This window comes from Malaclemys terrapin, chromosome 6 (genome assembly GCF_027887155.1).
Source record: "Malaclemys terrapin pileata isolate rMalTer1 chromosome 6, rMalTer1.hap1, whole genome shotgun sequence".
In the NCBI taxonomy this organism is placed as follows: Eukaryota; Metazoa; Chordata; order Testudines; family Emydidae; genus Malaclemys; species Malaclemys terrapin.
The window spans coordinates 114097266-114111613 of record NC_071510.1 but is presented as its reverse complement, the minus strand read 5'-3'; the positions used below and the strand labels follow the sequence as shown (position 1 = coordinate 114111613).

The following is a 14348-nucleotide window of genomic DNA, read 5'->3' as shown; positions in this document are numbered from 1 at the left end:
TGTGATCCTGGAAGTGTTTGGTGAGAGAGGGGCTCCGTGCCATGGAGAAAGTAAGTAGATAGAAAGAAGAAGGGTGATTAGCCTGAAGGATAGGGTACAATGAAGGGGTGCGAAGGGGTGTTTTGGGGCAGGTGGGGTTGCAGTGTCACAAACTCTCATGATTTTATAGCAAGTCCCATGATATCTGGTGATTTTTCATAAAACCCCAGCTTCAGGAATTACTTGACTTACGTAAAAATCTAAGATTTTGTTTTTAAAATAATTAAAAGCAAGCTTCTAAGCTTCGTGGTTGTGGAGGCTCCACAACGAGAGGGCAAATAAAAAATCTCAGCTTTATTATTTTTAAAATCTCATGGTTTTTAAGCCAATCTCATGGGTTGGGGAGGCGGAGTTTTGGCCTTGACTCATGATTTTTGCATGCTTCAGTTTGGCAATACTCTGGTTGGATTGGAGGGAGCTGAGGTGGTTTGAGGGTTGTTCTCAGTTGGGAGGGGAAGAGTTTGGGTTGGCAGGATTAAATGGAGTCAGATGCTGGATTAGGTTGTAGGTGAACTGTGCATGGATAAGGATTGGAGTTGAAAAGTAGGTTGGATGGAGAGAAGTTGGGCCTAACAGAGAACAGTAAAGGGACCACATTGCCCATTAACATCTGAATTTTTCATTCTGAAACAGAGAGAGAGAGAGTTGGAGAGGAGGGGGGGCGGGGAAGTGTGTGTGCAGATTGCTACCTGCAACCCCACCTCTAATTTGGGGCATGTCTGCCACTGCTACTATAACAGCATTATTTATTCAGTTAGACCAAAACTCCTCAGGTAATAAAATGAAGTGGATGCTGAGATGGAAGTTGTCCTTTTGCCCACCACAGCTTTTTCATGTACAATAATAGCCCAGTACTAAGAGCATAGATTCCACTAAGCTGCCAAGTGTGTGTATGGATACATCAGCTGGATTTGCAGGAGTGGAATTGCTGTCGAATCTAAATTTAGATGTAGATTGGCTGCTTTGAAATCATTATCTGTTAGCTAAATTCTGCTGTTTGGAAGCTTAGAAAGTGTGAGTCATAGGATTAAAAATATTTAACTGTGTATATAATTTTACAGAAATAAATGTTCATCACTTGCAAACTCTCTAAAAGGGGTTGGAGGCATGTTAAATAGATATTACGGCCAACAGATTAAAACATGATACTATTAAGAAAAAAATTGAGAAGGATAATATGGTAGAAAAAAACAAATGAAAAGTAAAGAAGACTAAAATAGTCAAGAACTGAATGCAAACGGACTAGAGTTGATTGGAGGGGGGTATTATTATTTAAAGGTGAAAACAAAAATATCTATTTTCCAAGGAAGTTTTTGTATTAAAAAAAAAAACAAAAACATTTTTTTATGCAGACTGATTCTTGTTTTCAAGAAAAAAGCTGACTCAGCTGTCTGTCTAAATGGGCACTTAAAATCCAGTAAGGAAATGAATGCTGTCTGTTTTGGTCCAGCAGTTTGTGATGTTCTCATTTCTTAAAAAAATCTGCTTCCAACATGTGGATTGTACCCAGGCAGTGGAGCAGCAGAACTAATGAGGGATAAAGCAATTTGTATTAAAATCTTTTCCTTCCCCCCCCATAAATGTTCAGATACCATTTTTTTGTTTGGTTGGTTTTAGTACATATTTTTCTGCAAGAATAAATATCAAGTCTTGAGTTTACTGATTGTATGAAACACTTACAAAATTCCTGTGACAAATACTTTATTAAGTCTGGCAAGTAAAATTTGACATGGCTGATGTAAAATGTGGGTATGAATTTAGTTAAGTGGTCCCCTGCCATAGTCACTGAATATCATTCAACCTTACATACCTTATATCAAGTTCATATTCTTTAGACCTTGAGGGTGTCTGTTTGCCCATAGCATTATCAGTTCTCACACAAAATACTCATTCTTCCCTCTCCTGGAGTGCAGTCTTTACACGTGGCTGGGCCAGTGTTTCCAACACCTTTTTTTACCCTTAATGAGGAGTGATAAGACAGAATAATTTCAGTGCTGGCCTTAACTGATGGATCTGAAAGCCCAGAAATCAGAGAGATTGATCAGGCTGGTGCCAGGGAAGGGGAATAAGAGGCTTGGTATTGAGGCTGGAAACATTCCCACTTCCCAGTGCAGCCAAGCAGTCAGAGAGCTTCCCACCCACCTTCTGATGGATCTTGGGGATGGAGTGTTCTGTATTGACAAAGAACAGGACATAAGTTAAGGTATGGGATAACAGTCTTAGCAGCTTTTTATGCTCTAATGTCCTATGTCCCTGACTGTGCAGGTCCTTTTAATAGCAATAGTACATGGATGGAGGAGCAGTGGTGGGCAGAAGTTGTGGGAAGATAGTATAAAATTCTGAGGCCCTAAGTTATTGACCTCAGACTATTGTCCCAAAATTAGTTTCAACGTGGGTAATAGGAGAGGGCTCTGGCAGATGTCAATGATACCACTGGTGAGAATAGGTATGAAGAACCTTCTCTGGGGGTCAGAGTTCCTGCCACATGGAATGACCTGGTGAAGGCATTTGCTTTTGGGGCACTGGGTCTCTGGGGAAATTAGATGATGGCTGTATCTGTAGGCAGTCGGAGCCTTGCGGTTTGCATTTGGGAGTACAGGGATCTGGGGTGCCAGGATATGTTTTATTTGTCAAGTAAATTAGTTAATACATATGCAACTGCATGCTTTTACATTTATACTGGCTTTATGTGAGGTTTTCTGGACTGACGACAAGAGGATGGACAACTGTGTGGATGGTACAGGCAGACAAGGCCAGATTGTGACCTTCTCTTTCCTGAGTTGCAGCAGATGCTGGGGCCAATCTTGTGAATCCGGCCCTAAATTTATGCACTTATTCCTTCAAAACAGAAACCCAAAAGTATAATCCAGACTTTTCATTCCCTTCAAGCCCTTTACCCCATTATACTGTATCAAAACTAACAATCCACTTTTTTACAGCCTGTTATGTGCTGTATTTCTTCCAGACTACCATTTTGCATCATAGAAATGAGTGCATGATTGTTGTATTTGTATAGTTGATGCAACACTCCAGGTCCTTCAAGAAGAAAGGTGATATATCAGTGTAAGATGTTGTTAGTGGTAGTGTTTTAAGCCATATATATGGTCAGCACCATATTTTTACAGAATGACTCTAGCAGTCTCACATAGAACCTGCTAGAGTGAGATGTAACTATCGAGAATATAATAATGGGCACTTTTACTTTTTTAAGGTCTGATTTGTGTTTTATCAGAAAGGTATTCTGAAGTTCCAAAGGGTTTGACTTTGGAATAAGGAGATTGACATTGTGTGTCATGTTAGAGGTGTAATAATTGTCTGGACTTTGAAAGTGACTTTGTGTTTTAAAGTAATGCTGTGCTCATGCACTGCATAAAGTATCATGTGACATTAAGAAATACATCATAGTTCTCAATTCTTCCTCAGCTGGAAGAATATTATTGCCCTTAATACCTATTGTGATTCATAGCTTCTTATGTAAAGATACTGTCATTAGTTTGGCGGTTTTTTCCTTATCTTTTTTAATAATCCTGTGTAACTGAGTGGCCCTCACAGGCACCCCTTGGTGATCCCTTGCCTCAGTTTCCATTTTGAGTTCCCAGAAACTCTATGGAAGCATGTTCTCAAGTCAATCAATATAACTTATTAACCAAACATAGTGCAAAAGTCCCAGAGCATAGTTCATATTACTCCAGTGCAAGGAGTCCTTAGAATCACACATCCTCTTGGCCATTTACATAACACATTCTTGGTTCCAATGTCTTCTGCCACACCCAGACTCGTTGCAAATCCTCCTTCATCCCTCTACCAGAACAGCCACTCTAGCCCTTCCTTCTGGGATCAACCCCACTCTTCCCAGCGGGAACTCCCACAGCCTCTCAACTCGGACCCTCTCTTAGGCCTCAGCTCTGCAGCAAAGAAACACCAGTGAGTAAACCCCTCTGCTGCTCCCCCCTCCTTCAGACCACTCTGACCCTGGGCTCTGGCTCTCTGTCTTAGAGCCAGCAGGCATTTCCCTCTGCTGCTCTTCCTGCCATCAACCCTCTCCAGCTCTCAGGGGCAGGGGAGAGGAAAACACCAGCAAGAAAACCCCTTGCTGCACATCTGCCTTCAACCCTCTCCCAGGAACCTCTCTTTGGCAACTCGCATCTCCTGACTCACTCAGTCTGCTCTGACACACTGGATTTCACCTGGTCTCCTAGAGCCCCTTAGGTGCTACCCTGCCTCTTAATTGGCCCATCTTGGAACATGTGGACTGAAACAGGAGAGCTGCACCCAGTTTCATTTAATGGGCAGCAACAGCCCCCCGCCCCCCTTCCCTCTTGTTACATCCTGTCTTTCCTTTCTTATGTCCAAGCAGAAATATTTGGGTACTGCTCAGTGCAGAAAGGTTCTTATTTAACCATTCTGTATCTAAGAGTTGTCCATCTTTGTTATTTTATTATAACAAAATTCATGTTTATTAAAATATCTTATAACGCCTTTGCATGCTGTTACCTAACTTGATAAACAAGTCTCATAAGTCCTGAGATATAAAATGTCTAGCTAGAGTGCTGCATTATTTTATTAAAAGTCAGTTGGGGTTTTTTTGCTAAATGAAAGTATGTTGGAGACTAGTAACCAAAAGATAGCTTAATAAAATCTCTTCAAGCACTAATATTAATGACCAGTTAACTTTCACATCATGAAAGCAGGTCAGATCTCACTTGTTCCTTGTTATAATGTTCAATGCAGGTTCTACATGGTCAGCTATTATGAGCGGAGTCACAGAATAGCAGTTGGAGCTCGCCATGGTTCAGTGGCCCTGTACGACATCCGGACTGGAAAATGTCAGGTAAATAAATCATTGTGACTTTCTCCCCACAGTGTGTGTGGAAGTTATTGAAAGGAAAGAGAGACTAGCTCTGCGCCAGTTGACATGCTGAGCTGCTGGAACATTATGGAGAATGCTAAGGGGATCAATAGTTTAATGAAGGACTCAAAGTATATAGAGCCCTACTGTCTTCATTCACTGTGACTAAATGGCTGCCATAGATGGGTTAATAACAGAAACCCCAAATAAGGTGTTACTTGTGACAAACTCCTCTGAAATAAATCTCTTGTATTTGAATTCTGATTTCATATTTGTCTGATTTTCTGTATAAAGAAAATTTACTGGTTATTTTTTTCTACCGTTCCCCTTTATAAAATACATCTGTATTTCAATTATATTAACTTTTCTGGTATTAAACAAAATGTGTAGTTAGAAGAGCATGATAATATCAACCCAAAACAATAGGTTGCATAGTCAGGTTATGCTTCAGGGTAAATTTTTCAGTCTTTATATTGGAATGATTAGGACTTAGTTGAATATTATTTTGTAGTTGATAATTTTTTCATAAAATAGAATTGTTCATATTCTCTCTTATTATTGGTAATATGTTAAAGCCCTGGTAGAATTCCAAAAGCTGTTAGATTAAATGTAAACTAATTATTTTAACTAGGGCTGTCAATTAATTGTGGTTTTAACGCAAATAAGTTAACTAGATTAAAAAAATTTGTCATGATTAATTGCAGTTTTGATCCCACTGTTAAACAATATAATATCAATTTAAATTTATTATAAATATTTTTGGATGCTTTTCTACATTTTCAGACATATTGATTTCAATTACAACATAGGATACACAGTGAACAGTGCTCACTTTACGCTATTATTTTTATTACAAATATTTTCACTATAAAAAAGATAAAAGAAATAGTACTTTTCAATTCACCTCATACAAGTACTGTGGTGCAATCTTTATCATGAAAGTACAGCTTACAAATGTAGAAGGTTTTTTTACATAACTGCTCTCAAAAACAAAACAATGTAAAACTTGAGCGCCTACAAGTCCACTCAGTCCTATTTCTTGTTCAGCCAATCACTCAGACAAACAAGTTTGTTTACATTTACAGGAGATAATGCTGCCCACTTCTTATTTACAATGTCACCTGAAAGCGAGAACAGCATTTGCATGGCACTGGTGTAGCCGGCGTTGCAAAGTATTTATGTGCCAGATGTGCTAAACATTCATATGCTTCGACTTGTAGATTTTTTTAAAATCTTTTTTATAGTGCAAATATTTGTAATCAAAAATAATAATTAGGCTGTCAATCACAGTTAATGCACTCAATGAACTCAAAACAAATTAACGCATTATTTTTTTAACGAGCGTTAATCACACACCAGGCTGACGTGCTCAGGGGAGGCACTGCTACGTGTTTCTGGGGCACGGGTGCCCCTCCTCCCGCTGCCCTGTTCCACGGCTGCTCACGCCTCCTTTCCCCCCTACCTATGGAGCCACCCCCTGGCCAAGCTGCTCCTGACTGGGAGCCTGCCTCCTGTCTGCTGTGAAGAACGGGCATGGGGGGTTGATGTCGAGGTGTTTCCCCTCCTCTCGCCCATGTACCCGGTCGCTGTTGAGCTGGGATTGGGGAACAGGGGGAGCCTGTCCACTGCTGGCTCAGGAGTGACTGCTGCCAACAGGCTGAAAAAGCATTCAGGCTCCTGAATGCAGTGCTTAAAGAGACAGCGCTCCCCCAACACGCACACACACACTCGCACTTCCCCCCCAACACACACACAGTTCCCTCCCAAACACCAAAAATGGTATTCTGTTATTGTTTAACAGTGCAATTAAAACTGCAATTAATCACAACGATTTTTTTAATCTCGCAATTAATTATGATTAATTTTTTTAATCATTTGCCAGCCCTAATTTTAACTACTTTTTGTTTTGTGGTTTTTATTTGCTCTTTCTAGTTTTGTGTATAAATATAATGCTGCGTGTAGTTTCCAGATAGACAGTCGTGGAGTCTGAAATCCTCTGTTTATTTATAGAACAGGAAAACAGCAAAGACAATGGTACATTGCCTCATGCTTCCTCACCTCTTACCTGGAAGGACTACCTCTAGGAGTAAGAGGATAGTTCAGTGTCCATTCCCAGCATCTGATCCTTGACTTCTCAGCTGAGATTACTAGCAAGGTTGTCATTTGTGGTAGTATTTATTACGTGAACATCTGTCCATTGGGAATTGGTTTGAGTCTGAGATCACCAAATTTCTTTTACAAAGAGCCATATGATGGCAACAGACTTTATCAGCTGACAACCTAGAGGTGAAAGCCTCCATTTCCTATTTCTGATCCCCTCAGCCATCAGCTCCTTTACATATCCTGTTTGGCTTAAATATTGAATCAGTTCCATAAGACTTGCAAAGCTTTAGTAACATACAGATCAGACTGACAGTTGACATTTTTAAGTGATTTGTTTGTAATATCACCTGAAAGCTAAAGAAATCACTAGCTCTGATTATGTAAATCTCCTGGCCTTTATGGAAGGCTAGCCTGGATTTTAATCATTGATTGTGTTCCATCACTACATATTTTCAACCCTGTTATCACATGAGCCTTGACGTATCAAACCATAGAAGGCTGTTTGATCTGGATGATGTTATTTCTTGCCTAAAGAAGCCATCCCATTCTGCAGTTTTCAGACCCTGGCTACGGCCTACCTTCTCACTGCAAAGGCACAGTCAGTTCCTTCCTTTTCTCTCAAAATATGTTTTCTTGACCCTCTTTGCCAAGCGTGTTATGAACATTGCATCACTTTCCACTCCAACCATTCAGCGATCAAGGTCATAGTATGGCTTTGTACTGAGCATTTCTGTCCATTCAGAAACTCGTCGTGACATCTCTGTTGTGTACTTAGTTTCACTGGAAGCTGGGAGTGAAAAACCCCAAATAACCTCCAAGTCTGGGTCTCTCTTGTCTGTGGGCTAGTCCATAAACTTTTTATGCTAATTTTTAAGTATTTAACCATCCACTTCACTATAGCTCTGTTGTGCCTGTATATTCCCATTTAAGGAAAATGACAACGTACCCAATTCTTTAATTTAGCTATTACATTCACTTTGAATTCTTAAATTTTCAACTTTGTATTCATTTACTAAAATGACTCCTGGATAAACACATGGGTATTTTTATTTCTGAAGTAACTCTAATTTTGGGAAGTATGTCCCCACAATAGGATTTCCAAAATGTGCCATAAAATGTCTTAAATTATCTACTGGTCTAAAATAGTTAAAAAGCATCAGAGGTGTTGATAGACAGGCTAGTTAAGTGCTTGCAGATACATGTATGTGTGTGGTTGCATCTGCAGTTAAAATCTTCCCCCTGGATTGGTTTGCCCTTGGTTTGGCAGACATGCTAAAGTATCTTATCTTGCTGATATACTGCCCTCCTCCCCCCCCCCTTCTTTTAAAATGCATTCTATATAATAAACATTGGCTATGTTGAAAGAGATTGTCTCTGGCTAATGTTTGCAAGTCATTTATCTATAAACACCCTGTTTTTATTTTTAGTTGACATTTTAATTGTATTAGATTACTGGAACCTAATCCCGATTTGTTTCAATAAATGGTTTGAAGAATACTGTAGTTAATTGGACATTTTAGTAGAATATTTAAGACCATCACTCAGTAACAGATTTAAAGGTGGCAATTTTGCAACAGAAAAGCTTCAAAAACAGACTCCAACGGGAAACTGCTGAACTTGAATTGATATGCAAACTAGATACTATCAATTTAGGCTTAAATAGAGACTGGGAGTGGCTGAGCCATTACACACATTAAATCTATTTCCCCCATGTTAGGTATCCTCACAGCTTCTTGTCAAACTGTCTTAAATGGGCTATCTTGATTATCATTACAAAAGTTTTTTTTCTCCTGCTGACAACAGTTCATCTTAATTAATTAGCTTCTTAGAGTTGGTTGGGCAACTCCCACCTTTTCATGTTCTCTGTGTGTGTATATATATATATATATATATATATATATATATATATATATATATATATATATATATATATATATATATATACATATCTCCTTACTATATGTTCCATTCTATGCATCCGATGAAGTGGGCTGTAGCCCACGAAAGCTTATGCTCTAATAAATGTGTTAGTCTCTAAGGTGCCACAAGTACTCCTGTTCTTTTTGCGGATACAGACTAACATGGCTGCTACTCTGAAACCTGTTTCCTTACTATCCTTCAGACTCTAAATAAATCATGTGAAGGGGCAGATAATTTTGGTGGGCTGGAAAGGGCATCCAGAGTAATTAAATATTACCATTTGCAGTTTTGATTTAAAAAAAAAATGTCATAATGTCAGAAAAATTTGCATCACAAATATGAGAAATGATTAGGGGGGAAAACAAAAGCCATCAGTTGACTTTAGGCTTCATGTTCAGAATCTGATCCTTTGAGGTGCTCCTCACCCCATGTCCCCTATGGGAAGGTGCTCAACATTCATGGAATCAAACCCCTCCATTTCTTAATATAGATAATTTTACTACAGCTAGAAAGAACCTTCTGTGATGCGGAAGAAGAGGGGAAAAGAAGTGGGGCCACAGGAGAGAGGTTAGCTTACTGAAGAGCAGAGGAGATATTTACAGGCTTTGACTGACTCTACAACTGAATCCTGTAACATTTTTTAAAAGAGGAAAATATCTACCATCAGACAGGAAGGATGGGAAATATTGAGAAAGACAGTAAAAAACAGTCCCCTCCAATTTCCTCTTTCATTTTGCCTATTTAACATATTTTAGTGAGGGTATTTTGATCCTGAGATAGTTATTAAAATGGTGCCTGATTTACAGTTTGAGGATGAACAGAATAGTCTTCCCAGTAATGAAAATAAGGAGCAGTCTGATGACAATCTTATATTATTCCAATTTAAAGATTTAACAAAAAGAAGAACAGGAGTACTTGTGGCACCTTTAGAGACTAACAAATTTATTAGAGCTTAAGCTTTCATGGACTACAGCCCACTTCTTCGGATGCATATAGAATGGAACATATATTGAGGAGATATATATACACACATACAGAGAGCATAAACAGGTGGGAGTTGTCTTACCAACTCTGAGAGGCCAATTAATTAAGAGAAAAAAAACTTTTGAAGTGATAATCAAGCTAGCCCAGTACAGACAGTTTGATAATAAGTGTGAGAGTACTTACAAGGGGAGATAGAGTCAATGTTTGTAACGGCTCAGCCATTCCCAGTCCTTATTCAAACCGGAGTTGATTGTGTCTAGTTTGCATATCAATTCTAGCTCAGCAGTCTCTCTTTGGAGTCTGTTTTTGAAGTTTTTCTGTTGTAATATAGCCACCCGCAGGTCTGTCACTGAATAACCAGACAGGTTAAAGTGTTCTCCCACTGGTATTTATAAGGGCTCTTCTGCCTGTCTCTTTATGGAATTATAAAGTACACACATAAGGTGTTTGAACACTTACTTGAAGGATGCTTCAAGAATCCAGCAGACCAAAAAATGTTTTTTAAGGAAAAGTTTTAAAACTTCAGAAACAGTTTTGAGAGCAGAAGGCTTAAAAGTACTTCTAGGTCCAGGCAACTTGTCTGGTTACTTCAATAGTTGCATTGAGAGCTGACTACTTAAGTGGATAGTAACATTTCAGGTGCTTTTCCAGTATTCTTTGCAGCGTTCGATCTTAATGCAGACACTGCTTATTTCATTCCATGAACAGTCATCGGAAATTTGGTATTAAAATTGTTTGGACAAGGGCCAGCTGTTATTGTGTTGAAAAAAATGTATTAACCATGTACCATTTAAAGGTGAAAACCTTCATAGCTACATTTTCTCTAAAGCTAGAGTCTGCAAGGGAGAATTTGCACTTCCTATGTGTGTCAATGTTGTTGAAAGTATAAGGCTTTGTCAATAGAGGAAAGTTTTACCAGTTACACCAGTATAGTTGTACCAGTATAACCCCTTCCCTTCAATATGGACACTCTTTTTCTGATATTAAATTGTCTTTTTTAAGTTTAGCTTAAGCCCCTTCCCAAGCAATATAGACTAATTTGAGAAGACGCTCTTTTATAGCAGATTAAGAGTGTCAAGGTGGGAGTGGGTTTTACCAGTATATCTAGATTAGTTTAAATTCACATCTAGATTATACAAAAAAAAAAACCTTTATTATATAGACAAGGCTATTGTCAACTTCCTTTCTGTCAACTTAGACACTGGGTGAAATCCTGGCCCCACTGAAGTCAATGGATATTTTGCTATTGATTTATGCATTTGGGAGTTCATCCATCTCTATCTTGTTCTATAGAAGCCAAGGCAGAATAATCAGATATTTGTATCTGCTTTTGTAATATAAATATAGAAAGAAGTCCATGTAAATAGCTAAGGCAACTTCAGTGGGCTTCAGAACAGGCCATTAAAGAGCAGCTACAATATCATTGACAAAACATCAAGAGGCCAGTATTGATGAGATATGTAGAAAGTTCAGTACGCTTTCTGAACTTCAGTGTTTGTGAAATTGCAGAATAGATGTATAGCTCTAAAAAGACACTTCTCTTTTGCATGCAATGTATTTGTAGCCATGTCCGTCCCAGGATATTAGAGAGACAAGTTGGGCGAGGGTCCAATAAAATGTAGTACAACTTCTGTTGGTAAGAGAGAGCTCTGTGTGGCTTGAAAGCTTGTCTCTCTCACCAACAGAAGTTGGTCCAATAAAAAATATTTCCTCGCCCAACTTCTCTTTTGTTAAGTTTCACACAGAGCTGAAGTTAGAGCTAGCAGTAGTACTTTAGCAGTACTCACACCTCTCTTTGGCTATCTGGTTACAAACGACAGTTTTTCACTCTTGGGTGCTCAAAATCTGGCACTTCAATCCATGCCTACACATTTAAATAAGTAACATAGTTTTCCCATTGAATTTAGTAGGAGCTCTGGGTGCTCAGTACCTGTTAATTAGGCCACATAACTATATGCACTCAGTTTGAAAATGTTAGTGTTGTTATTGTTATAGAGCTTCCTGGATTATCATATGTGAAACTGCACAGAAAGGAAGCTATGTTTATAGATTCTAGGACTGGAAAGGACCTCGAGAGGTCATCGAGTCCAGTCCCCTGCCCGCATGGCAGGACCAAATACTGTCTAGACCATCCCCGATAGACATTTATCTAACCTACTCTTAAATATCTCCAGAGATGGAGATTCCACAACCTCTCTAGGCAATTTATTCCAGTGTTTAACCACCCTGACAGTTAGGAACTTTTTCCTAATGTCCAACCTAGACCTCCCTTGCTGCAGTTTAAACCCATTGCTTCTGGTTCTATCCTTAGAGGCTAAGGTGAACAAGTTTTCTCCCTCCTCCTTATGACACCCTTTTAAATACCTGAAAACTGCTATCATGTCCCCTCTCAGTCTTCTCTTTTCCAAACTAAACAAACCCAATTCTTTCAGCCTTCCTTCATAGGTCATGTTTTCAAGATCTTTAATCATTCTTGTTGCTCTTCTCTGGACCCTTTCCAATTTCTCCACATCTTTTTTAAAATGCGGTGCCCAGAACTGGACACAATACTCCAGCTGAGGCCTAACCAGAGCAGAGTAGAGCGGAAGAATGAATTCTCGTGTCTTGCTCACAACACACCTGTTAATACATCCCAGAATCACGTTTGCTTTTTTTGCAACAGCATCACACTGTTGACTCATATTTAGCTTGTGGTGCACTATAACCCCTAGATCCCTTTCTGCCGTACTCCTTCCTAGACAGTCTCTTCCCATTCTGTATGTGTGAAACTGATTTTTCCTTCCTAAGTGGAGCACTTTGCATTTGTCTTTGTTAAACTTCATCCTGTTTACCTCAGCCCATTTCTCCAATTTGTCCAGATCATTTTGAATTATGACCCTGTCCTCCAAAGCAGTTGCAATCCCTCCCAGTTTGGTATCATCCGCAAACTTAATAAGCGTACTTTCTATGCCAATATCTAAGTCGTTGATGAAGATATTGAACAGCGCCGGTCCCAAAACAGACCCCTGCGGTACCCCACTCGTTATGCCTTTCCAGCAGGATTGGGAACCATTAATAACAACTCTCTGAGTACGGTTATCCAGCCAGTTATGCACCCACCTTATAGTAGCCCCATCTAAATTGTATTTGCCTAGTTTATCGATAAGAATATCATGCGAGACTGTATCAAATGCTTACTAAAGTCTAGGTATACCACATCCACAGCTTCACCCTTATCCACAAGGCTCGTTATCCTATCAAAGAAAGCTATCAGATTGGTTTGACATGATTTGTTCTTCACAAATGCATGCTGGCTGTTCCCTATCACCTTACCACCTTCCAAGTGTTTGCAGATGATTTCCTTAATTACTTGCTCCATTATCTTCCCTGGCACAGAAGTTAAACTAACTGGTCTGTGTTCTTACTGTAAATGTCAGTTCATTTGATTTTGATATATATATGCTAATACAGGCCCTTTCTATAAATAGTTCTGAGTTTCAAGAAAGAGATCTAGATTGTTCAGTTTAACAAACAATGTTTTTCTAATCATTATTTAATAAGTTAGCATGTTAGGTAGCTTGCTAGCTGCTGTTCTTGAGGCAAACACACAAACAGATGACATGCCGCTCCACCTGTTCTTAAGGTTCCCATGGAGAATCTCAACCTCCTGTTGGTGGGAGATGGATTAGCAGACTGTCTGGATTAGCATATATGTGACCAACAGAATTCACATCTACAGCAAAGAAGACATTGTAGTGTATTTCAAAATTGTTTGAAAAACATCCTTTTTATTACAGCTCAGAATATATTTATAAACAGACCATGTTTGTGTTGACTAAAATACACGTATGTGTTTCTGTACCAATATCATTTGGAGTACAGTTCCTGTGGTTGATTAATCCAATTATATGCTACATTTTCCAGCAGACCATAGTACATTTCAGCTAACAGCACTGGGGTGGATTTTCGAAGTCTCAAATTGGCAGTAAGGCTCCCAACTCCCATTGAAACTCAGTGGTAGTTAGGCATCTAACTGCCATCTGTGCCTTTGAAAATCTCGTCAACTTTGTATAAGTCCATACTTTGGTTAATATTCAGTATAGTATATCAGTTCCAAAGGAATAAGATACAAATGTGAATAATAGGTCCATAATATAAATATTTACATATCATAGCACATGCTATAAAACTTCCGAAGTTGTTTGCTGTGAATGCCTATTGCAGTTATATAAAAATATTCTCATTACCCAGGAAGCCATTGAAAAATTCACATTTTTGCTGGTTTTGCAAACATCAGTCTATTCTACATCAGATTTCCATATTTTTCACAGAATAAATTCCCTTTCTGACTGGATACAAATCTAAATCTGGCTTTGGTAAACCTTGTAGGTCCAAACTCAAAGAATATTTTGGGGAGAAAATTACCATTTTTGAGATCAAGTGACTAAAACAAAGCTCAGTTAAACTGTGATGG

General features: G+C 38.9%; 1 protein-coding gene across 5 annotated transcripts in view; it reads left to right on the top strand.

Moving 5' to 3' along the window:
• WDR7 (WD repeat domain 7) overlaps nt 1-14348 on the top strand; it is a 344118-nt gene that overhangs the window by 279312 nt on the left and 50458 nt on the right. For all 5 annotated transcript variants that reach the window (XM_054032283.1, XM_054032282.1, XM_054032281.1 and 2 more), the window contains one exon: nt 4771-4870. In XM_054032283.1, coding sequence (XP_053888258.1) covers nt 4771-4870 — 100 coding nt within the window. The remainder of the gene's footprint in view (nt 1-4770; nt 4871-14348) is intronic.